The 26,350-nt window shown below is 37.3% G+C and overlaps 2 protein-coding genes across 8 annotated transcripts; both read left to right on the plus strand.

The window, feature by feature from the left end:
* The first annotated feature begins 210 nt into the window (after positions 1–210).
* On the plus strand, positions 211–16,828 carry rspry1 (ring finger and SPRY domain containing 1). Of its 4 annotated transcripts, none has more exons than XM_079620260.1 (15): positions 211–545; positions 1,848–2,359; positions 4,581–4,633; positions 6,324–6,436; positions 7,551–7,677; positions 8,076–8,134; positions 9,113–9,179; positions 9,271–9,402; positions 9,728–9,843; positions 13,376–13,519; positions 14,209–14,320; positions 14,455–14,557; positions 14,642–14,794; positions 14,959–15,063; positions 15,750–16,828. In XM_079620260.1, the coding sequence occupies exons 2-15, from the start codon at positions 1,998–2,000 to the stop codon at positions 15,844–15,846; spliced, it is 1,743 nt and encodes a 580-aa protein (XP_079476386.1). In that variant the 5' UTR covers positions 211–545; positions 1,848–1,997; the 3' UTR covers positions 15,847–16,828. The 4 variants fall into 4 exon arrangements, with proteins under 4 accessions (XP_079476386.1, XP_079476387.1, XP_079476388.1 ...); XM_079620261.1 differs by lacking the exon at positions 211–545 and adding an exon at positions 719–1,185; XM_079620262.1 differs by lacking the exon at positions 211–545 and adding an exon at positions 719–1,137.
* A 298-nt stretch (positions 16,829–17,126) lies between these two features.
* Positions 17,127–25,842, plus strand: LOC307003410 (uncharacterized protein). 4 transcript variants are annotated; one of them, XM_079621771.1, is made up of 10 exons: positions 17,127–17,350; positions 17,581–17,650; positions 17,891–17,956; positions 18,085–18,158; positions 18,264–18,396; positions 20,728–20,927; positions 22,700–22,975; positions 23,724–23,897; positions 24,052–24,462; positions 24,574–25,842. In XM_079621771.1, exons 2-10 carry the CDS (start codon positions 17,589–17,591, stop codon positions 24,609–24,611), a joined length of 1,434 nt encoding a protein of 477 aa, XP_079477897.1. In that variant the 5' UTR covers positions 17,127–17,350; positions 17,581–17,588; the 3' UTR covers positions 24,612–25,842. The 4 variants fall into 4 exon arrangements, with proteins under 4 accessions (XP_079477897.1, XP_079477895.1, XP_079477898.1 ...); XM_079621769.1 differs by having other exon boundaries at positions 17,129–17,350; positions 17,873–17,956; positions 24,574–25,751; XM_079621772.1 differs by having other exon boundaries at positions 17,167–17,350; positions 17,584–17,650; positions 24,574–25,228.
* The last annotated feature ends 508 nt before the right edge of the window (positions 25,843–26,350 follow it).

Raw genomic sequence — 26,350 nt, forward strand, 5'->3', positions numbered from 1 at the left:
AACAGGTTCGCTTACAATAATGGGAAACGTACTAAACTGCTAAATGTGATTTTTTTTTTTACAGGTGACAACCCTATTTTTTTACAGTCTATGGTGACAACACGTATGAATTACCACACGACCACATGGTGACGCAATTATAATGACGTAAAGAACAGCGGAATCACTTTTGAACCGGTTCTCTAAAAGGAACTGTTTAAAAGAACCATTTCGCGGAAACGAGTCTGACTTCCCATCACTGACACTACACAGAGCGTTCATTGATCCTCTAACGTTAGCTATTTATCTCACACTGATTCCAGCCAGTCAATGCTTTCGGTTCTCAGTCTAACGGTTACTTTCATTATCAAACACTGGCTGGATCTGTCTTTGTGTGTGGGTCGACAAATTGTTGATCGTTGAAGTGGTTGTGTATGAGAGTACGAATCATTTACTTCTTTACTGAGAAGTAAAGCACACACACATACACACTTCCCGTGTTAGTCTTTGTGTTCGGCCTACGGATCAGTGCTGCTGCATTTACCGAAAATTATCCGCTTTACCGGGTGAGTAAATACTTGTCTCTGGAATATTTACAGTGTTTGATGATACAATACGTGTTTGTGTATGTGCCAAGTCAAAGGAAGCTTTAAACTGATGTTTTGTTCATCTGTTTGGAGGTGTGGCTAGTTGTATGGTTGCTAACGTTAATTTCTGACATGATGAAAAAGGCTGTTTCAAGACCGAGTGAGTTGCCTGTCTAACAGCATTGTTGGGATTATTTACGTCAGTAACATTTGGCCATAGGCATGTGCGGTTTAAAAATCAGAATGTGGATAAAGAGACATTAGGCAGCTAACGTTACATGAGTCACCATGTACTTTCATTATATGAAAATTCATAATGTAAGTGCATGGTGACTTACGCTGTCAGTCTCAAACCATCTGCCTAACATCTCTTTTTTGTGTTTAATGGAAGAAAGAGAGTAATACAGGTTTTAAAGCCTAAACGGCAGATATTTTATTAATAGATGAACTGTCCCTTTAAATGCTGCCTACGGAGGCAGCTCACTAGAGTTTGAGACGCAGCCACATAGACTCAAGTTTATTGACGCTAATTTACTGAAACGACTGCGTGCTGTTTATAAGCTTTCAGCGGGTTTGTAAATGGCAGTGACTGTGTACACTGGTCAGTTTTCATTCATGTGTGAGTGGATTGTTCTGTTTTAAAAGAGGTTTTCGTAAAGTTGTTTGGTGTGCTAGCTGTTAGTTAGCCGCTGCTAACACTGACAACTGCTGTTATCGCGTTTCCTAGCAAGAATATTTTTTATAGTTTATGAATGTTTAATTACGTACTGCCTGCTGTTTAATGTAATTATTACACACTATCAATAACCGTGTGTAATCTGTGTATATGTTGGTTAATATCAAATTAGTCAGGTAGGTTTTAGATATATTACTTGGGATAATTGTTCTGCCTGTAAGTTACTAGACACTTAGAAACTTTATACCGCACAGCAAAACATTGTTCGCTAGACAAGCCCTGGATATTATTATTGTAACTAATAATAAAATCAAAAATGGCATAGTTACACCAATAGTATAATAATATTAATATTATTATAATAATGGCGCATTTAATTAACAAATGTTGAGCAAAATGCTGTGTGTGTGTGTGTGTGTGTGTGTATATATATATATATATATATATAAATAATATGCCATCATTAGATCAGTGGCAATCATCACTGTTTGAGTATTTTACTTTGACAAGTTTATTAGTGGGTCCTTTGAGCATTCTGTTTGCATGTTTGCATGGTCATGTTTTCTGTCCACACTGATAATAATTTGATGCATAATCTTTTTCAGGAGTGAAAACCTCCCAAACTTTAGGATGCGTGTTGACTGCACCATCAGCTCTGCACGTCTGCGTCTGGCTGCTGATGGCCTGCAGTAGCACAATGACCGACACGTCTACCCGACCCGTACTGAGACACCCTTTAAAGTCCTTCAAATGATATGATAGTAGCCACCTGGATTGCATTCTGTGCCAGCAGGAGCCTCGTGCGGGTTCTACGACTCACCGTAGAACAGCTGCAGTCAGTGCAGTTTTGGCCCGGCCTCTCATCCGGTGGAGCCATGGGGAACAGCTGCGTGTGCAGAGAGGACAGTGATGTGGAGGAGGGATCAGCCCCTCGCAGGCAGCTCAGGCGAGTGGATAACTCTGTGTCTGATCCCCCAGAGGCCAGAGGCAGTCGGCCCAGGGACCCAGTTCGACCGCCCCGGCGAGGTCGAGGGCCGCACGAGCCACGTCGGAAAAAGCAAAACGTGGACGGTTTGGTACTGGACACGCTGGCCGTCATCAGGACTCTTGTTGACAAGTGAGTGAACCTTTAATGACGATGAGATTTGCTGAGATTTGTCATTAATTCTGGGTAGGAATGAATCATGTATGTCATATCAATTTCAGTTCCCCATTTTAGTGCGTCAGCAATAACATCACTCCATCTTTGTCTAAAAGCATTGGCGTGCTATTGAACTAATAGTGCTACATTTGCATTGTGGGCTTTTCCCAATATTATTGTTTACCACAGGGATGAAACAACGTCTGCAAGAGCTTCTACTTTTATAATAAAGAAGCTTTAAATGTGCAGATCTTACCGAGAAGCCTGGCAGAGCTCCGTAATGAGCATGCCATTATTTATTTATTAATTCATTCGTTCGCACAGCACCACATTTAATCTTAATGTATTATTGCCCAAGACAGCAGCTTGAGATAACCGAGCACTTCTTCATGTTTCTTTTAACAATTTGGCTTGATATCAGAGTCGCCAGTCACTCTTCCTCTTTGTCACATGTTCTTACACCTTCCTACACAGCCGGCCTACGGCTATCTAATGATGGATGTTCACTTTAGACGAGAAGTTGTTCTATGCGGCCATCAGATTTGGTGTCTCTGAACCTACCGATTTATTTGTAAGGCCTGCATTATTGCCTGGTTATCTAAATTGTGTGGTCACTCTGTGGAGCATCTCAGATTACAGTTTTACAACATTTTTTTCTTTCTGTTTTGATTTTTTTTGTTTCCCAAGAAAAACGCCTAACAGACACAAGAGGGAGTGTCAGCTTTCTCTTTTCTTTTCTTTTCTTTTACTTTTCTTTTCTTCTTTTTTACTTTTACTTGTCACAGCTGGAATATATTTTGGTTGCTCAACCACATCCTTTGACAGACGTTTTTTACGTGCTTGCACCTTAAACTGGCTGGATGATATGGCTGTGAGAAATCTCTATAATTTCAGACTTTTGAGAATCAGTATTTGTGTCTATTTACTATGTTTTTACTTCATTCAAGTTGTAGCCTATTCTAAATGACACACGATACACTATGCATTTATACAAAATGAACTCAACTGTGTACATTGTCAAAAAAAAATAATTCTATCATCCTCATGTCATTCCAAACGCATAAGACATTTGTTCATCTTCGGAACACAAACGAATATATTTTTTATGAAATCCAAGAGCTTTTTGACATAGACTGCAATGTAATTGCCACTTTCAAAGCCTAGAAAGGTAGTAAAGACATTGTTAAAATAGTCCATGTGACTACAGAGTGTGGTTCAACCTTAATGTTAAGAAGCGACGAGAATTTTTTTTTTTTTGCACAATAAAAATAAAAACATCGACTTTATTTAACAATTTCTTCTCTTCCGTGTCAGTCTCTGAGGCTGTTCACGTTGTAAACAGTGCAGCGCTCATTATTATCTGGCTCCTGCATTAGCACCACACGCATGCATGCGTCGTGATGCTCACGTGAATAGCGTCAGAGACATGGAAAAGGAGAAGTTGTTGAATAAAGTCGTTATTTTAGGGGGTTTATTCCGCACAAAAAGTATTCTCATCTGGCTTTGAGTCAAAAAGGGTGTTGTGTGTGTGTGTGTGTGTATGGGGGGGGATTGCGGTCTGTTCTGTGCAGAGCAGAAAATTAGTGTTTGTCAAACTAGAACATACCCCTGTGTGACCGTTACACAACAATCACACAGCAGTCAGACACCCATGGCTAGAGGCATTAGACCTCTCTCACACTTTCTTCTTTTTTTCCAACCACCCTCATAGCTATCTTTTCCTTGTCCTCATTTGCTGTTTGAAAACATCACCCCTAATACACACCAACCACTGATTTATGACTGACAAATGAACCACACTGGTGACACTCCGCAGAGTAGAGGCACATTTATTTTCCCTAAATGTCTCTGGTGGTGTTTTGATCGTGCCGGGCTCCCTCCAGGAGCACCTCAAGGGATTTTGCTATCGCTGCTTAGATTTACTGTTGCAGACCCAGGCTGCAAAATGGATGCATAGAGCCTAAAGCCAAAACAACCCCAGCAGCGGCAGTCTGCCCTCCAATAGCAATCCGTCATGTGTCGCACAATCACCCATTATACCATTAGGCTTTCATAACTAATGTCTAGAGCAGCTAAGGTCTAAATAAGATGCTTACACACTTATACACCCAGGGTATGAGGCACAAACTATTTATATATTAGGTTGCTCTACTTTTTTGAAACTAACTTTTGTATTTGTAATCATTTTTTGTTTCAGTGACCAAGAGCCACCGTACTCCATGATCACACTGCATGAGATGGCAGAGACGGGTGAGTCTATGACACCTAAAATGCTGAAGCATTTGCATGTGGGCTTAAATTCTGATATTCTTAATGTTATATGCTAATATAAGCAAGTTCACTTTAACTTTTAATGCTGGTTATATCATCCATTTGTCTCAACCAAGATTGCATGGTTGAGGGAGGAGTAAAGTTTATATACTATAAATATTGTTATTGTAATTCATGTAATACACTACAGTAAAATACTATATTTTATTATCTTTTTTTTTTTACAGTAAAATATATTACAATAGTAATATTTCTTATTTTGTTTGTTTTTATATGATAATATTTTTTATTATATATTTTATTTATTATTTAATGGTAATATTGAAATATAATATTTGTCCAAATTTTGGAGCCCTACAAACAACCTGGACTTTTTTTTAAAATCACATTTTAAATTGCAATAAAATACCCTAAGAGAGCAATCTGTTAGCATTCCTTTTTGTCTCGATGGATGCTTGAAGCTAACCACCCTAGATGGTTGCATCTTTGGTGCTTTCTCCTTCATTATTTTCTGCTTGCTTGTTAAACAATGTCTACTTCATCTACTAAAATAAAAATCCAAAATGTGAAATGTTGAGGTTTTCTTTTAAAGAGAGAATGAGTAGCTACATTTCAATAGTTAGTGGAGAAACGGTGTAGTTATTAGCCGAACTGAACCAGCCAAACCTGGCCTCCCTCGTTCCCACATTGTTTACTTTCCATCAGGGGAACAAGTGCAGCTTGTTGTGACCCTCTGGCTACTGATTAAGTTATTAGGCTGTTAATCTAACAGCGGAAGCTGTGGAAGCTCTGTGTATATTAGTGATGGCTGCTTTTGAAGTTTGGCTTGTGCCCTGTGCTGCCATTGTCATGCCGTCGCTCTGTTCTGTTGCATTAGCCGAAGTTACGGTGTGTGTGAAGTGACCTAATGGGTCATGGCTCAGCTGTAGACTTTAGAGTCCCTTAGAGCCTCACAACTGCAGGAACAAATGCAGTGTATGATCATGAGTATATGCTACACTGCTTGTGCTTGATTACAAGAGCTGTGCGTTGCTGTTTCGTTACTTACCCTTTTTGCATACAAATTTACTTTGTAGCTTTTTTAATTCCACATGAATGTTACGTTAACTGCTGTAATGCTGAGCGGTTGTTTGGGTCTGTATATGGACGAGACTCTGATCAGGGGTCAAAATTTAGCAAGATCATGTGATCACGGGTCGCCAGCTTGCTTCTTTTCTTGTGCCATTGCCAAAGCCTCTGTGACGGTTGATTTTATTTATACGTGCATATGTTGCTCCGAGCTGAGCCTGCATGTTGTGGTTTGAGACTGTGTGGCGTCAGGTGGCTGCTAAGAGCTTCATGCAGGAGTAAACAGGTGGAAACATTTCCCTGGGCTTTAAGATTCAGATCAAAACTCCCTGAAGAGCATTTTAGTGTAGTATAATATGTAGTAATTTTAGCAATTTATCTCATTTGATCATCATCATCATCATAGACCATCTGCTCTCATGATGTTGGCATTAGCCATTGGAAAAACCAATATCAGTCAAACAATAACTTTCAATGGTGTTTGAAAGCATAGTCATAATAATGGCTGTGTAATACACAAAGCATGTCGCATAGACCGAACTTCTGTTTGTTCTTCCCCATCCTCTTTTGTCTCGGTCCCTCTCTGTTTCTCACACTGTAGATGATGGCTGGTTGGAAGTGGTGCAGTCTTTGATTAGGGTAATTCCTCTGGATGACCCACTAGGACCGGCCGTAATAACCCTTCTACTGGATGAATGCCCTTTGCCCACCAAAGTGAGTTCACATCTGCATTACCACACAACATTGACTGCCATATTATTTTTCCATCTCTGTTTCACTAATGGGCAGTAATGCAGCTCTATTTTTGCTCGCACTTTTGAAAATGGACCACAACATTTCCCTAGTATTTGAGTTAATGCTGCTTTTAAGTAATCCTCTCTCCATCTTTATTGATATCAGCAGATGATTCTGAAATGTTTCTGTTTCACATTTTATGTTGATATCAAGATTAAAAATGTTTTATAGTTTCTGTTTACAGTTTATAATTCAGACAGAATTGCGCATTAAGGCAGGTCTTATGTTATAACTGTTTTCGTACTGATGCCAAATGTATCAATTATTTCTTATTAATTGTCCTCTTTTGGCTTGAGTTCATCAATTTACAAGTAAAAAAAAAAAATCTTTTTTTTGTAAAGTACTTAATTCAGTAGATTATCTATGAAGTACGGTAACTATATTGTGATTGTATATCAAGATTTTTTTATACTTTTATTCTGCAAGGAATGCGTTAAATTGATCAAAAGTGACATTGTTAGAATTTTTTTTTTTCAAATAAATGCTTTCAATTCAATCCTGAAAACAAATCAGGGTTTCCACAAAATATTAAGAAGCACAACGGTTTTCAATATTGATAATAATTACTCTGTATTCTCCTGATGAAGGTCGTGTGACCGAAACGTTGTGTGTTAATAAACATTAATTTTAAATCTCAAGTAACGATAGTGTGCGTGAGTTCCTTATCTGCTAAAACGACTAACTTGTTTGGTCCTATTATCCGACGCACCTATCACCTGCAGGTGTGCGATGGAGTTTGTTCACCAATATTGATAATAAGAAATGTTTCTCGAACACTAATCAGAATGTTTAAAAAAATTATGAAGAATCATGTGACTGCTGAAAATTCTGCTCTGCCATTAAATACATTACATTTGAAAATATATTAAAGTAAAAAAAAAAAATGTAAATACTATTTCACAATTTTTTTCTGTATTTTTGATTAAAAAAATTCAACCTTGGTGAGCATAAGAGACTTCTTTCAAAAACATAAAAAAATTCTGACCTATATTTACACATTCAAGCATTGATGAAGAGTTCATTGTTTTGTCAGGATGCTCTGCAGAAGTTGTCGGACATGTTGAATCTGAGTGCTGCTGTGGCGCGTCAGGATGCCCTCATCCCAGCCAAACACCGCAACACCACTGCAGTCCTGGGCTGTCTGGCTGAGAAACTGGCTGGTGAGGGACATGCAGATGCACACACATGCAAACACATTACATTTGATGTCCAGTTATTTCAAACAATTTAATGTAAGGGACCAGGTTTTAAGATTGTTTAAAATGAATCCTAGATCTGTTGCATCTTGTTTTACGTCATCTTTGCACTAGCATGTTCCTCTGAAGCTAAAGAGCTGCGTTTGCAGTCTGTGAAGACCTGTCATGCCTGAGCATGCTGCAGGCTCCCTTAGAGGCCTGTGATTTGACAGCTCTGCTGAGGCTGCAGCACACAAACACATGCACACACTGTCCAGTTCTCTCAGTTTGAAGACATGTGGTTCTTTTTTTAAGGTCAAACACATTGCCCAAAGGAATCATTTGGTTAATACTGGGGTACTTCATCTTGTTACTTTCTACAGGTCCAGCGAGCATTGCGCTCCTCAGCCCTGGAACTCTGGAGTACTTACTGGAGAGTTTGGTGAGAGAATTGAGTGTTTTATTACACATACCGACTAACAGGGTTCTAAAAAGGGTCACATCATGGGAAACTAGATTTTCTTTCGTCTTTTGAGTTATATGTTTTTCATAGATATATTCTGTAACATTCACAACGCAAATCTTACTGTTCAGTCCACTGAAAAGACTTGCAAAATTAGGTTAATTAGAAGTTGGTGTGGTTTTGATTTCACAGCCATGAGCACATTAACATACACCACCATTAAAAATGTTGGGGTCAGTAAGGCTAAATAATAATTTTATTCAGAAAGTACGCAAAAGTGGCAGCAAAGACATTTTATAATGTTGTAAAATATTTCTATTTTCTGTTCTTTTGATCATTCTATTCCTCAAAGAATCCCGAAAAATACATTCATCAGGGTTTCCACAAAAATATTACGCGAAACAAGTGTTTTCAAGATTGATAATAATAAATGTTTCTTGAGCAGCAAATCAGCATATTAGAATGATTTCTGTAGTATTACTGACACTGAAGACTGGATGAATGATGCTTAAAAATGCAGCTTTGCCATCACAGGAATAAATTAGATTTTAAATAATATTAAAATAGAAAATGGTTATTTTAAATTGTAATAATATTTCACAATATTGCTATTGTTTTTACTGGATTTTTGATCAATTGAAGGCAGCCTTAGTTGAGCATAAGATACTTTTTTCAAAAACATTTAAAAAATCATACCGACCCCAAACTTTTGATATAAATGATCAATTGCATACAATCTGTACATTATGGAACTTTTAACATTATTAGTGGACTAATTAATTAGTAAAAATGTAAATGCTCAAAAGTGCAGAATATGGCCCCTTTAAAGCTCATCTAAACAGTGCCTCATCCCAGTTTGGAGATTACCTTAACTCCTTTTATGTTAATGCTGTAGTTTTGCATGATTGTTTTAATACTGATATCAAAGCCATTAACATGGTCTTATTGGTCTTCTAGAGTTCTGAGGCCCATCCCACTGTCATGCTGTTTGCTCTCATCGCTTTAGAGAAGTTCTCTCAAACCAGTAAGTATAACTGGTGTCAGTTCAAAATGTTCAAACAGGAACTTTTTTGGGGAAAAAAAGGTACTTTAATGTGAACCTGTCTTTGTCTCAGGTGAGAACAAGTTAACAGTGTCGGAATCATGTATCAGTAAACGTTTGTCTGTTCTGGAGTCCTGGTCAGATCATCCTGACTATCTAAAGCGTCAAGTGGGCTTCTGTGCCCAGTGGAGTCTTGATAACCTCTGTAAGTAACTTTCATTGCAAATGACATGTTGCTTTTTTAAAAAATGGTAATAATGACTTTCGGTGTTTTGTAGCTTTTACTGAGACTTTTTAAACGAAGAACCTAAGAAATAAATATTTTCCACAGAATGTGAAAATCTTTTCAGTATTTTTAAAATATCCTTCTGAATTCTGTGCACTTGCTATGGCAAAAAACACAATTAGTATTAATAGTTATCTTAACTGTTTTGTGATGATTTTGTAGATTTAAGTTGAATATTATATTAATATCCTTGTATGCTGTGTCTCACTGATAATTGTATCTTTGGTTACTCTTTGGCCCGTAGTTATCAAAGAGGGGCGCCAGTTTACCTATGAGAAGGTAAACTTAAACAACATCAATGCCATGCTGAACAGTAATGATGTCAGTGAATATCTCAAGATCTCTCCTACTGGACTTGAGGTGAGAGACAAACCATTATTGTAATTGTGGGTAACATTCTTCTAAATGGATTTAGATATTGTAAGATGTGTTCAACAGAATGGAACAAACTGCTCTCTGATTGGTAGCTAAAATACATTTATTTAGAGCTCTTCCAAAATGCAAATAAAAAAAAAAACAATTAAATGTCCCTACAGGCATGGGCGTCAGTTTGGTTTGAAATGTGCTGGGGACAGAGACATCGGAAGTGCATTTTCGGAAGTGCTGGGTACAATGACGCATTAATTTTTTTTCTCTTTCGCTTAGGTCATGTTTTGAAAGACGATGTCCTGTAGCTTACTAATGTAAGCTCTGCAAGCTACTATGCAGTGGCGGCGTTTCACAAAAACCTAGAGTATGGCATTCCGTCTGGGCTGGCAGAGGCGCCGCAATAGGGCAGGCAATTGCCTGGGGCCCCGCATTTTAAGGGGGCCCCCGAGGGCTGATCATTTAAACAATCAGAAATATTAATATAAAGACGCAGCAACATCTCTGCTTCCCCCTCAGTGGGGCCGCTCTCTCGTTACGCTCGTTATGCGTTTACCTTTTTCAAACTGGTGCAGCGCTTATACTCACGGTAGGTAGAAAATGCATGATTTGATTTGTTAAAGCTGCCGTCGGCAAGTCTGGCAGATTGAGTGGACTTAGACACAATTTTGAATGTTTACAACTCTCATGCCTCTCCCCCACTACCAACGAGCACCCGCCCATCGTCAGTGCGTGAACCTGATTTTCTGTGAACGCGTCCGTCTCTTCAGCATCGATCATCGAATAAGCTTGTTATTAGATTTTCTCTCTGCCATCACGCTTCGTACAATCTTCAGGCGAACTTCAGGCGTGTTGTGTGCATGTGATATTGTAACGTCTGCGCGAGGGAGGGGGATCTGTGATTTGTGCACGACCTGTGATTGACAGTCAGATCTCACTGTTTAGACCCGATGATCCAGGAGCGGTGGATTTTTGCAAAACAAAATAACACGCTCCAGGTGGAGTTAGAAGCTCGTTTTTTTTTATAAAACCACCTTATTTATGTTGTTCTGTCGGATTATAGTGTCAATTTCACTGAATTTGATCAAAAAAATGTTGCAGACGGCAGCTTTAAACATGAAAATGACTTATCCATCTGGCAAGGCAGCTCGCTCTAACTTTAACCTAGACAAATGTTCGCTATTATATGGATATTAGGTGCATATCCAAAGTGTTTGTGCGGAGTATGTAGCGCGCACTGCATGGCAGGCGTCGGCGCGAACACTTGCATTTTCCTATCAACAGAGGAAACAACTTTAAATAGGCCTACTCAATCTTTTTTGAGGTCCAAAAGGAATAACGCATCAGTCGCAAGTAGCCTACTTTTATTTGGGTAAACTCAGAATTACAAGAAAACGTTGTGCTTTTGTAAAATAAAATAAAAGAATACAGTGTATAGCCTCAAAAACATGATGAATATTTTTATATAAAGCTCGAAATATCCACTTTTAAACGAAAAAATTTGAATCGAAAGCAAATACCGGCTGATTAGGCTGTAGCTAATCCATATGAAAGGTGCATTTCTATCTAAAGGCATCCACTTTACAGTGGAGATGTATATAGATATGTTTGGAGCCGACACTGATTTAGAAATATATATTTTATTAATAAACAATTAAAATGCCTCATTATTTTTCAGACATATTATCATTAGCCTGCTTTTGCCGGTGCTTTGCGGCAAGATTTATGCATGCGCTTGAGCGCGGAATAGGCTATGTTCCTCCATACACTCATTATTTAAGCAGTAATTAATATAAACTTGAGAAAAAATAAAAATAGTTCGCATTTATGAGGAAAACTTTAAAACTTCCACAGACCTCAATCAGAAAGCACAAAGCCTTTCTTTAAAGTGAATTTCGTTTTGTATTAATTAGGCCTATATCTTAATTTTAATCAATGTTTCATCAACCAATTGCCTGGATTTAATAAATAATAAGTAAAGCAGATAATAGGCCTATATCACAACGACACGGAGGCGCCGGCGCAAACTGGAGCTCGTCTCATAAATGAACCGAAAATAGGCACAGCCTATGTCTCACAGATCTGAGAAATATATCTATTATCTACAGAACGCTTTAAATCATACTTTTAAACAAAACAATTCAAAACGAAAGAAAACTATGTAATCCGTATGAAATGTGCATTTCTCTCTGCCGCGTTCATCGTCATCTTCATCTGTGCAGCGACACAGAAAACACTTGTTTATTAATAAAAATGTCTCCTTGCTATAGGCCTAGGCCTATTTGACATATTCAGATTACTTTTGCCAGTTCTTTGTGGCAGCTTTTAGGTGCTTTATTGGCAGCGCCACCCTTAGGCCTATATGTTACATGAACGGGTCACCACTGCATCATCACAGATTTTTTTTTTTTTTTTTTAATCCCCCAAAAAATCGTGATACGAACTGAATCGTGGGTCAAAAATCATGATACGAACTGAATCGTGGGTCAAACATTGTGATACGAACCGAATCGTATGTTTGGTGTATCGTTACAGCCCTACTAGCAACCCTAAAAAGTGGTGGGTACAAAATGACTCATGACGAAATATGGTGGGTACGCGTCCCCACCGTCCCCACCGAAATCGACGCCTATGCCTACAGGGCATGAGGGGTGTTGTTGTAGAGTAATTAATTATTTGCAGTCTTACTGATAAGGAACAGTTTCACTTCAGGTTAGGACATACAATAAACAAAACCTCTTTTGTAAACTTTGTACCAGTTCTAAGCATGCCTTAACACAGTGGTTCTCAAACTTTTCCTGCCAGGCCTCCCTTTTGCAGAGAAAAATAGAGCTTTTGCATAACAATCTGCTGACTGTACACTCTCCCTTTAAGCCAGGCTCAGACTACAGGAGTTTTTAAATCTTAACCAATTGTGAAATCTGGTTGCATCATGCTTGTAAGGAGAATCTTCACAGATTTTAGTTTTTCATATCTCAAATCTGCACACAAATGGTGGCACATCACACACACTACAAGATATTCTTAAGATTATCATGCCAGATTTAGCACCTCAGGGAGAAGCCGATGTAAACAAAATGGATACTTTGACGCGGCAACTTGCTGTAGACAATTATATGAGGAGACATTATAAAGGCAGTCGTGTTGTTGACACATTTCGACCAGCCATCCCTCCATCTCTGTGGTCCACTGGACCCGTACATCTGCTTGTTTTGCGGTCACCATTTTAAAAACTGTCACTTCCGTCTCCTTGTAGACTTCTCTCATTGGCTATTGTGGAATTAATTATAGTCGTAATTATCCTGATTTAAAATCCTAAATATCAAGCCTGTTTGATATTGTTGTGCTGGCCTCGATGTGTTTGCGGGCAGACCGGAAGGTTTAAGATTTGAACCCCCCCCCCCAGTTTGGGAGATACTGTCTTAACATGTTCACCTATTGTGGAAGAACAGCCAGTTATAACCATAAAAAACAAGTAATGAATTGTGATTAGTTTGTCTAATGTGAGCAATCTTTTTTCCCCTAGGCACGTTGTGATGCGTCTTCATTTGAGAGCGTCCGCTGCACGTTCTGTGTGGATTCGGGGGTCTGGTACTATGAGGTCACAGTCGTCACTTCTGGCGTCATGCAAATTGGCTGGGCAACCAAGGACAGCAAGTTTCTTAACCATGTGCGTTTCTGGTTATGTTTAGATATTTCTCTCATTCTTAGTTTTATGTTCTCATATTTACATGAAGAGCACAGTGTTTATATGAACATTCCTATTTGATTTACACAATGCTCAGAAGGTAATGGCATTACATTTAATTTGATATAATATACATTGCCATTCAAAAAATTGTTGGTATGAATTCAGCAAGGATGCTTGATCAAAAATGACATTAAAGATACTGTTAATAAATGCTGTATTCTATTTATCAAAGAATCCTGAAAAAATACATTATTTTCCAGAAAAATAGTAAGCAGCACAACTGGTTTCAACATTGATAATCATATTAAAATGCTTTCTGAAGGATCTGAAGACTGGAGTAATGGCTGCTGAAATTTCAGCTTTGCCATCACAGGAATAAATTATTATCTTTATATATTAAAATAGAAAACCGTTTTGTTAAATTGTAATTATATTTCATAGTATTACTGGTTTTGACTATTTTTGATCAAATAAATACAGCCTTGGTGAGCATAAGAGACTTATTTCATAAACGTAATGTAATATAATTAATATTATTTGTTGTGTACTAGTGGCCTTTTATATACAATTTTCTTTTTAAGGTATATTAAAAACAAAATAATAGTTCTGTATCACATTAATGAAGAAAAAAACTCTAGTGAGGAGAACATATTTGTGTGTTTGTACAGGAGGGTTATGGGATTGGAGATGATGAGTACTCGTGTGCGTATGATGGCTGCAGGCAGCTGATCTGGTACAACGCTCGCAGTAAACCTCACTCCCACCCCTGCTGGAAAGAAGGTTTGTGCAGTGCTTCCTGTTCAGCACCTGTAGCATTATTTGATGATTTCTTACATTTAGTGTATTTCATTATTTTAGGGGAAAAAAAGTTGTTAGCAAAGATTTGTGAGCAGTGTTCTCTGGTGAATTTCTAGGTGATGCCATTGGCTTCCTGCTGGACCTCAGCAAGAAGCAGATGATTTTCTATCTAAACGGACACCAGCTTCCTCCTGAGAAGCAGGTGTTCTCCTCTGCCACGTGAGCAAGACTCGGTTTCTTTACCACAAGACATAAAACAAATGTTTATGGAGCTTTTTGAACACTTGCTTTACCTTGTCTTAGGTCTGGCTTTTTCGCTGCAGCCAGTTTCATGTCCTACCAACAGTGTGAGTTCAACTTTGGAGCCAAGCCCTTCCGCCATCCCCCCTCCTTCAAATTCAACACATTTAATGAGTTTGCCTCGCTCGCATCAGACGAGAAAATCATTCTGCCCAGGTTTGCACTGTTTATTGGATTTCTATACACAGGGCAAATTATCAATGACTGTTATGCAAATGTGAATAATGCATTAGTTATCACCTAAAGCAGGTGACTCATACCGTTCGTTCATGCCAAACAAAGAGCACATAAAATAGCTCGTTCTCTGTCTTTTATTTCAGACACAGGCGCCTGGCTTTGCTCAAGCAGGTTAGCATCAGAGATAACTGCTGCACCCTCTGCTGTGACCAGATGGCCGACACTGAACTGAGACCCTGTTTGCACAGGTACAAAGTTCAGCTTACAGAATCAGTTTACACACCACTGGGTTTATGGGTAAAGAGATGTGATGGAGGCTCACAGTTTGCTCTAGAAAGCTGGATTGGTGGGCTTGGCTGAATTGGAGTAGATAAAACCTACTGTTGCTATGAGAATTAAGACATTTAGAACATATTTGTCCTTTTTATTGTAGATTTGCATTAAGCCAAAATGAGTGAAGTGAGATAAGTATGATAGTGTGTTAATCGAATAAAAAAAAATAACGATAAATATTTATTATGTCCGCAATGCTTCATTGGATTGTAGTTCTTTACCTCATTCCCTCTTTTATCCATACCTTTTTTTTCTTTTTGTCTAATTTTTAAATACTTTTTTGCTTCAAAATGTTGCGATTTACTTCGCTGGTTGGATTGGTTCATGGCTTACAACACTTTAACAAAGACTTTTTAAAATTCCTGTTGTAAAAATAAATGAGAAAAATACGTTACTAGTGATTTTAGGAATCACAACATTATATTATAATGAAAGATGGATATTCATTTTGAGATTTGCTAAAGATTATAATTAACAGGGTTATTAAAATAGTAGGGTTTTTAAAGAAAAGGACATTTAATCCTATTATTGATTACTATTATATCTTCTCTTTGTGCTGAGCAATTTACTCATCTTCTGTTTCTTTGTGTGATGTCTTCAGTGGGATTTGTATGGAGTGTGCCTTACAGCTGGAAACGTGCCCACTGTGTCGCCAAGACATCCAGACACGAGTCAGACTCATTTCCCACGTGTCCTGACATCAGCCCACCAACCCTAGATGTGGACTTTCCCCCCTCAAGCTTCCATCCTGTCCAGTCCCCTCTGTCCGAGAAATCAACCTGACCAATCGAATCATGATGCTGTCTCAGGATTGGATGCGGCAACGTGGACATTGACAGATGGAGTAGACCTTCCTTAAAACTGGAGGGAAGAAGAGAGTGAAAACTACACTGTTGCACTCCAAGGCGGCCCCAATCGGAGGGTTGTTGAGCGAAACTGGAGGTTTAAAGGCTTCTGGGAATTTTTAATCTGCTTTTCCAGAAACAGATAAATTATGGAACAAATGCATCCATTACATGCTGATCTGTCTTTGAGTCTCTCCCCTCAAGCTCTGGCCAGGGTCTATTGTGTGTCTGTTCAGACTTGTTAAATATATATGTGACGGCCCTCATGTTTTTTTGTTTTTGTTTTTTAAATTCCAAGTTACAATCTCAACAGGAAACGCCAGTGTCTTAACCACTTTGTTTCCTCTTTATGTTCATGCCTGCCTCAGAAAACCCATTAGTATTCCGCTCCCAGCAGACTTGATTGTACTTGAAACTGTTTTGGTTTGATTGCCCCACATTCTGAATATGATTGCAAAATGTCTTGATGAATCAAGACACTGTGATATTTCTTTTTTTTTTTTATAATAGTATTTTACATTGATGTATAATGCAAAGTCCATTTAGAAATAAATGAAGCCAAATTACATTAGGTAAAATGACAATTGAGTGTGAACTGATTCCATCAGACTAAAAGGCAATCCTTAAATGAGATTTTGGGTAATTTCGTGTGTTTTCTGCCATGGTTAATGCACATATCAGTGTCCTAATGCTGCTGATGCTAAATGTGAACTTTCTTAAGCAGTTAGAGACTGAAATCTCCAGCGCTCCCAAAGATAAGAGAGTATGATTGAATTAAGAATCTTTCACTTTTTTGAATTGTGATGTTTGTAATAAATGTCTGTTTTATGTGTTGCACGATTGTCGTTATCTGACATTATTTACTAATTTGTACAGTGATTTGCATTAATTTCAAAATCGAAAGGCACCCAAGAGCTAAATGGAACTATGAAGTGATATATTATCTGTGGCAAATTGCATTCCTGAGTAAATAACTCATGTTTGCATGGCTCATAGTCCTTAGCAGCATACTTAAATAAACATAGCATCTTCACACAAAGAAAGCGCAAAAGATCTCCAGCAGCAGAACAGGGCAGGCAGTGTAGTGACGTCATTGGTCTCGTTGTTTGTCTGCCTGTCCGATAGGAGGCGCCACGCGCTTCCTCAAATACACTTGTTCATCGAAAGGAAGTCAGATCGAGTGTGTTGCAGGTCTTTTGGCGGAATCACTGAGTAGTGATTCGGATTCATCTCTATTATACACAATTTTCATTTAAAAAAAAATAATCTTAGTTTTTGCTGATCTCGGGCAGAGATGACAAATTAATCCATTTATCGCGATATAAATCATCAGGAATATAACCGAAGATCTACGCAGGTAAGATGGGCTGCACAACAGTTCAGTGCTTTCATAACAATAGTTTGACAAATATCACAAGTATTAGACGTTATTTTAACTGTAGACCATCGACATGGTTGTTTTATTAAAATAATAGTTGAGTAGATGCAGGATTTGTTGTGCAACCAGATCTCAATTGTGTCTTGCGCGGCGCGAGATAATGCAAATTCAGATTGTTTGTTATAATTTATAAACTGCAATTCATTTAGAAGAAGCCATGTCGGCGTGGGCGCAGAAAGCTGGTGGCAGAAGACCACCACCAAAACATAGTGGAGGAAGGTATGTGAGTAACTTAGAGGCTTTGTTTCAAAACACTGAGAGCTGCCTCCTTCTGGGCTAACGTTATAAGTCTCTGACTATAACGTTAAATGTTTGCAACATTTGAAGAGCTAATATATATTTGTTGAAGTGCTGTCTAGCTTGGCAACTCACTAGGTTTTAACACACAGCCTTCGTTTAACATTTATGTTAATTATAAGCATGTTGATTTACTACATGCAGTGTCCCAAAACCTCTCAGATCTTTTCGAAGACCACCATATCCTATGAGGGATGACAGAAAAGATGACCTTGCACAATCTGAGAGGTGACTAAAAGTGCTATTTGTAAAGTCTATAAATCCCGTCTTTCACATATCTGTTTCTCCCAAATATACATTTGCTACTTGTGAGCAATTTATTACTGCCCTGAACTCCATCTAACCTCAATTTTCAGTTTTGAAAGCTTAGAAGAAGGGATTGACTACTCTGGCACAGCAAACTATGAGCATTCACCGCATCAGTCAACGGGTATTTTTTTTTATATAATGGTTTTTCAATAAAGAACTTGGTTTCTCACTGCTTCTGTTGTTTCCGTTGTGGAAAATCTTTTCTGAGCATCTTTGTTTGTATCAGCTGTTTCACCTGAAGAATACGAGGCATCCGTTCAACGCACTGCCATATATGAGAAGTTCTTGCAGCAGCTTCTTGGAGCTGGTGCTAGACAGCCTGCAGACTGTGTCGTCCTGTCAGTGAATAACCAGAACGTGTGAGTATATACCTCAAGTAGCAGTGAAACTCTTGCATTATTATTGTGTGAAATTTGCTGCTTTTATGTATAAAATGGAAATGCAATGTTCAAACTTTTTTCCAGAGTTGGCACATGAAAATATGGGACATGCTTACCCATTTTGTGCAATTTTAGTTTTCTGAAAAGTCTCTGTTGTGTGAATGGTCTTTGTTATTGTCAGATGTTGGACAGATGGGATTTATCATGATTAAGATTTTTATCTGGAGCCATCCTTGAATTCTGATGGATATGTTATTATTTAAATAATTTATGAGAAATTAAATATGCCTTTAAAAAAAAATCCAGTACTCTAAATGTTCATAATTAGGCAAAAATGTGTCCACTATTTAGCAGATGTGATGTCTCTGCTTCTTAGGGTGTGTTCACACTTGTAGTTCGGTTCGTTTTGTCTGGACCAAAAAAAGAGAACATTTAGTCCTGGTCCGCTTAGCGGTCACACTGGCATTTAAATACCGAACCTAAAGACATAGGGATATGTTCACAACCTGATTGGTTGGCGTTTATTACCGTACGTATATTTTGCGGCGGAACGAAAATCCTAAATAATCCTGTGTGCTTGGATAAATGCGCTTGTTGTATGTGTGTAGCTACATGTGATGCTATTTTGACCAGCTGAGAACTCGGGAAGAGCTTATAAAATGTGTGAAGAAGTCAAAACAGCAGCAGAAATCCCTCCGTCACACACACAAACGATCTTCTGCGAGAAGACACAGTTCTGATGCCTACTGAACTGTGGTGGGCGACTATGATGAGAAAAAACAGGTGTGCGTGAGAATTCTGTCCTTTTTAGGGTCGCATCTTGTGACATCATGTCCCATTTTTGGTCTGTTTACATGTCTGGTCCGTGTTGCGTTCAGATGTCGTTCGAACCGCACCAGAGTTCGTTTGCAAGCGAATCGAGACCCATCTTTTCAGCGGTCTCGGTCTGCTTGTTTGGTGCGCACCAGGATACGTTTTAATCGACCCAAACATGCCAAGTGTGAACACCCTTTTTCTTTACAATTCACTTTGAGTCTCCTTATAATCCTTATAAATGAATAAATAAATAAAATCCACTAATATCACTATTTTACACTGCTGTTCCAGTGGACAAAAAACAAACAAATTAGTGATTTGACAATGAAAATCCTTGAGCATAAAATGAAACCTTTAAGCATAACATTTTGCCAAACTCTAGAAATTGTCTCCAAAAAGAGGTTAATTTTAATAATAAATGAAAAGTTTAAAAAATGGATTTGTATGTTGTGTAAATTATATTTATCCAGCAAATCAAACACCAAATGTTTACACCCTGTGGTCTCACAAAAAAATCAACAAACAATCACTCCCCCCCCCCCCCCCCCCCACACCCCCACCCCCACATGCAAATTTAAATATATGACTTCTGAATCCTAATCTCAAAGCTGCGGAAACACATGGTGGTACAAATTTTGCATCAATCTAAATGTTCTATTTCACATTTCTAAAAACGGGTAATAATAAAAAGACATTTAAAATATTCTCATAAAAAGAAATATATATAGCAGGGAGAATTTGTTTTCATTTGCATATGACTGATTTATTTGTCAAAATTTTCAGTCTTCTTAACAAACTTTCAAATTTTTCATGAAAGAATAAATATGTCCAGACAATACAAAGGAACTTCTTTGAGAAGTGGTGATATTTAAATTGTTCAGTAATCAAGCCATATTATATCAAGTAATTTGACAAAAACCCAAACGTTCTACTAACAAAAGGGTAAATACATCTTTAAACATGGAGGTTTTTAATTTACATTACATAAAATGCATATTTATGTTTTTTTCATAATAGACAATTATTGACACAAAATAGACAGTCCCATTTAAGTGATCTTATTTCTTGTCATAAATATGTTGATAGAAGTATTTCAAATTTGAATCAAATCAATTTGACAATATTTGAACACTATATTGGTCATTATTTGTGTAAAATGATATATTAGTTTGTAATTTTTTAGTTAATTAAACATTTTTCACTTATTTTTATATGTTGGGATTTTTTTTTTTCTCAAAGAAGACTAATTCCACACACAAAAGCATTTATTCAGCTAAAACAAATGAAACAACCTTACCTTATTTTCTAATGTTTAATACACTTTAATAATGCTAAGCAGATTTGTGTTGGTTGGTTGATTCATTATTCATTAAATCTCTACCCTTTCATTACTGCATATATAAGCCAGGCCACAATCAACAACCTCACATTTCCTCACGTCATGCCCTGAAAGCATGGTTCTCAATAACCAGATCTCTTCTTCTTCTTTCAAAGGGATTACCCCAAATCGATAGGCCAGTGTTTGCAGGAACGTGGCCTCTCGGTGGAAATGCTTTACCTGCAGGTGGAATCAGGCCTGACCCGGGCCCTCCAAGATGTCCGCTCTGACGGTTCCCCCTTATGTATTCTCGTCGAGCAGACTAATGTAACACTCTCCTCGTGCACAGTAATCATATTTTCAGAGTCCCTCAAAAGTAAGTCCTGACTCCCACAATTTATCTCCCAATAAAACCACTTAAATGTACTTCAAACAATAGTTCAATAACCTTATATAATAGCTACAGAGAAAATACCCTGGACTTGGTGGTGGGCATTTAAAAAAAATAATTAACTAGTATGATCATTTACTCCTGGGATTGCACAAAAAAGACATGCATTTATATATTCAAAAAATATACTGTAACTTTCAGAACAGCCCAAAAAGATAATTAATTTATATGAACTGCAAAATGTGTCGATGTCATCTCAATGTAATGCAAACTTTAAGCTTTGCTAAAAAAAAAAAAAGAAGCTGTTTGTGTATCTTGCGGCAGTTAAAAACTAAATTGCAAACACACAAACCGGATCTTAGAGTAGAAACATGCTTTATGAAATAGTTATGGGGGGGGGGGGGGGGGGGGATCTTTCTTTTTTTTAATAACTTTAGGGAAAATAAAAAAATATTTATATAAAAAAAAGTTTTTGAACTGACTCCCCTCTAAAGTTTTTTTCTTTTTTTTAACTGCATTACAGCCACATCTTAGTTTTTATTTAATTTTTTCAAGTCCCTTGTTACGAAGAAAAAAATAATTAAACCATACAATAGCTTGTAGTTTTGCCCCGGTTTTCTTCCCACAAACATAATTCATAAGATAATTTTGAATGGTTCAAATAAATTAAGCATACATTCTTTGCAAAAAAAAAACATTATTGTAACAGGTTTGGGTACAAATATTTTATCAATCAACATTTTTTCAATGTTTAAATTGCACCATTAAAACCAAGCAATAATTCATCAATCTAGTGTTAGACACGCATATGTAAAAAACATTAAACAATCACAATAACATCACATTAAAATAGATGAAATGCCCTTAATTCTGATATTATAATTAATGCCCACCACTTGATTTAAAAAACACTGTTAATAATATATCATGCATTTCAGATGTTTAATATTATTTTTATTAATAATGTTTTTATTTTTATTTCTATAAAACCTCACCTTGCTGGTAAGTTCTCTGAAGGCTGGTATACACTTTTTTTTAACACATTTTGAAACACTAGGCAGCATATACTTACCAACTTTGGTTACAGAGAAAAACTAAACGGCTGAGGATCACACACAACCAGACGAACACAATAGAATATGTATGACAAATAAAAACAATGTGTTCTAAAACCTGCTCAAAATATCAAATATGTTTGACATCCTCTGAATGGGCTAAAAAAACGGTCAATGTAGTGCATTCCAGCTTTTACACTATATATTATCAAAATTGTTACACTGTTTTACCCTCACTTCAATATTGAATCTATTAAAGTGCAGATCCATCCTTTTAAACGCGTGAACTGAATTGTTGAATTTTCCCACTGTAGGGATTCGTTATTGCTGATTGCCAAAACTGAATGACATTGTGAACAAGACCAGTGATCAAAAGTCTAAAAGATTTATCATGCACATTGCTTCCTCATTACACACACAGTACCTTTGGTCCAAAACAACTTTTAAAAGCAATCTTATATAAACTTCTAATCTGTTAAATGTCCCTTACTAAAAACGTACAAGCGTGCTCCTGAACGTGTCCTTTGAGCGCACACTGAATTTGAATGTGGTAATTGGGTTAAGCAGTGGTTGCCAGACTGCAGCATGTTGCTGATGAGGTAGAACTCTAGTGCGCACTGCTTAGACTGCAGCGGCTCACACTGAGCGCCATATGTAACCCCCCTCCCTCCTCTGGCTGACCCTTCCTCTGCCTCTCTGCAGTTCATCGAAACATGCCCAAAGAACAGGCCATGGAGTTTGTGATGGTGGAGTTCAGGCGCTTGAGCGGCTCGCGGCGTGTGCTGGGCCCCACGGAGGCCGCGGCACGGGCGGCTGAGCTGACGGAGGACTACCTGGAGCGCGGCAAGCTGGAGCGCCACACTGTTCCCTCTGCCTCCCGCCACCTGCTCTTTCTCCTGGCCGAAGGTCTGCACCTGTACCCAGAGGAGCTCAGCACACTGGCGGAGTATCTTCAAAACCGCCAGGACCATCTGCAAGGTGAACCTAGTTACATATATATTCATAGTGTGTTGTCACATATAATAATATAATATAATAATATAATAATATGTGTCAAAAGTATAATTGAATCACCTTAAACTAGATGTATTTATCAATGATAAAATTCAATGCACATTTTTAATTTACAATTTATAATAATACACAATTTATTTCATTTTATTTCTTTTTTAAATGTAGAATATTTACTCTGGAGGTTTTGAAGCATTTCTGTTAATCCACCAAGCATGGACGGTCAATAATGATATATCGGTCTGTCACTAGCACTTTATTTAAAATATGAATATTTAATGTAAATAATTGTATTTATGTAATTTAATTTTGTCTAATTGTTTAACTTGTATATTCAATTAATAAAATGTTATATATATATATATATATATATATAAATAAAATATTAATTATTTATATAATGCATTTTATTTTTTAAATAATGTATATTTATAAATTTTTGACTTGCAAGAATATTTCTTGCTCAGTTTCCATATTCTCTTGGTTCCACGCACCTGAAGAAAATATTTTTTTTTGTGGCAATTTAGAGCACAACTATTTTTTCTAATTTCTTCAAGTTTTTATAAATATTTGACTTAAATTAAATAATTAAATAATTATTATAATAATCAGAGCCAAAATAAAATAAGGATCATAGCCAATCTATAAAATTGCATTGTTTGTATTGCTGTATAGAAACATCTCTTTATTACTTATTTGTTGGTTTCTTCCTCAGTGTCTTCGGCTGAAGTTGACAGTGAGGTTGCTCCTGTGATCAACAGTCTGCCTCCAGGGTTAGGAAAGCCTCCACCACTTCTGCCTGCTGGTTCTGGTCCACCGCCGAGAGAGCAGACAAACCCACCCTCAGGGTCAGGAGATGCACCCCCAGGACATCACATGGGATTGCTAGGTTTGTTTTTAGGGCACAGGATGAAATACAGTGCTAAATAAATATATACTGGATTTTTTTCTTTCTTACTTAAAATAAAAAATCATACATTTAATTTGTTGAACATGTTTGTGATACTTGTGTGGTATTTGAATATAGTATTCTGTGTTTCCAGGCTCATATCCTAAGACGAAACCACCTCCTTTGCTTTCAATGCATAATCTAAAGCCACCTTCCCACAGACCAACTGCCCCCCATAATCTTTTACCTTCTCGGGCCCCTTCAGTCTCTCACGGTCCTTCATTTAATCTTCAGCCATCTAGAGGGCCAATAGCCACTCACAGTCTTGACAAGCCACAACCTCTCTTAGGCCCAGCACCTATACATTGGCCCTCTCCCACCCGTGCCCCTTTGCTTGACACTCCGCCTCTTGGTTTCCAGTCCTCTAGAGGACCGTTGCAGCATCCGGGCTCTCATCCATTGCTAAAGACGCCTCTTATCTGTGGACCCCCACCGCAGAATGGACCCCGTGGTCCTAGAGTACCGCCACCTTCACTCAGGAGCCTTCATATGGGAGCCCCAACAGGTCAGCACTTTCTCATGTTCTCAAGTCTTTTTAGAGCACTATTGGTGTGGAAGGATCTGCCACTAATTTCTCTGATTTTTCTTTTCTTTTGGTTTCTTTTTTTTTAACCAGGTTTAGGTCCGCGGCCGCCACGACGCCTGCTCCCTTGATTCTCTCAGGACACCCGATTAAATCATAGGCCAATGTTGTCACGTGGGACAGTTATTACATTTTGGACTCAAGCAGTTTGTTTCATTTTTTATTTTAGGAACTTGCCTTTTGTGTTTCTTTCAGGATCCCATGAGATGTTTAAAGATGTACCGATATGGAAAAAGCCACAGTGGTGTTCTCTTTATTTCCACAGGTGTAAACTAATTTCTTAGAATAAATCTGAAATATTTCAGTGACATAAGTTGAGTTTTCAGAATGTGTTTAACAGTTCTATTCTCTGTACAATGCTTGGATGTATTTCAAATACAATTTTTGGTATGAGGCAGTGATGCAAGGCTATTTAGAATTTAGATGAATGGTAGATGATTTTTGACTTCTAGGGGCCATATTTACAAAAAAAATCTTTGTTTTTTTAAGATAATTGTAAAAAGCATAAAAATTGTTAATTAAAAAAATTCTTAACCATTTACTGCATGATTTTTTAAAAAAGATATTGTTTTGTATCTTAAGAAAAGAGTACCGGTATATATTTTTGGAATACATTGTTTTTGTTTTTGAGATTTTATGTATTTATTTTCGGCCTGATCATGTAAATTTTGACTAGTCAAAAAATTCCATTCAATTCCATGTTTCTCAGTACAAATTCACTCCAATTTCTAATTCAATTGTGCCATCTGACTGCAATTTTCAGGTCACACCACATATTTATTGTTGGACAGAAGTAATTTATTCTTTGGAACATTGTTCTACTGGAACAAAGGGGTCGCTGCCCTGAACTGGTCTTTGGCCGACTGATACAGGCACCCCTTGTGGATTTTGGCTTAATCTTTTTTTGTTTCTCTTGCTTAAGAAACACCAGAGCAAGATGCTGCCATCACCATGCTTGACAGTAGGGATGATGTTACGTAACGTGCAGGAACAAATCATTTAGACAAATTGTTTTAACTGGTTTAATTGTTTGAATTGAAAGGTTAATCTTCGTTAATTCTCAAATTTGTACATAAATGTTTCGCATATGCACAGAACACTTATAGTGTACATATCGTACGGACCACATTTGTAATACTTTTATGGTGTTTTATTTTTATTATTGTGGAGCTTGATAGCCCATTTCATTTTCCTTATTTTTAAAAAATGGGCAAGATATTATAAAAAACAAAAACAAATTTGTGTTCCACTGAAGAAAGAAATATATATTTCATAACAATTTTGAACAACATGATGGTGAGTAAATAATGATTAAGTTTTTGGTGAATTATTTCTTTAACAAACATACATAGAAAGAGGCCTGACTTAAATATGGCATTAAAACAATCTGATCATTTCCTCAGTATTATGATAGTAAGGTTGAAAACTTTACCACAATCTTATGGGTTTGTCTTCAAGTGGGTGATTTAACTAAGAGGGCATGTATTTAACTCTTCTTTCATGAACTCCTTTGAACAATTGATAGATCCTAATGATTGACTCCCCTTGATCCCGACACCAAGAGTTTTTTACTAGCCTACGTAAGACATGACATGAGAATTCAATATTTTTTGGGAAAAATACGTAAAGCAGGGTCAATTTATTTAAAGAGGGGCAGAAAGATATAGTTAAATTATGGAAGCCCATTTCTGCCACGTAAGAAAAGAAAGGTCATGCTTTGGTAGATCATTATGACAAAAACGATTTTGAAATAAGATGTCATAATTTATTAAATAAAATAGATAAAAATCAATAATTATAATAGTCAAAA

This window comes from Phoxinus phoxinus (genome assembly GCF_949152265.1).
Source record: "Phoxinus phoxinus genome assembly, chromosome: 8".
In the NCBI taxonomy this organism is placed as follows: domain Eukaryota; kingdom Metazoa; phylum Chordata; class Actinopteri; order Cypriniformes; family Leuciscidae; genus Phoxinus; species Phoxinus phoxinus.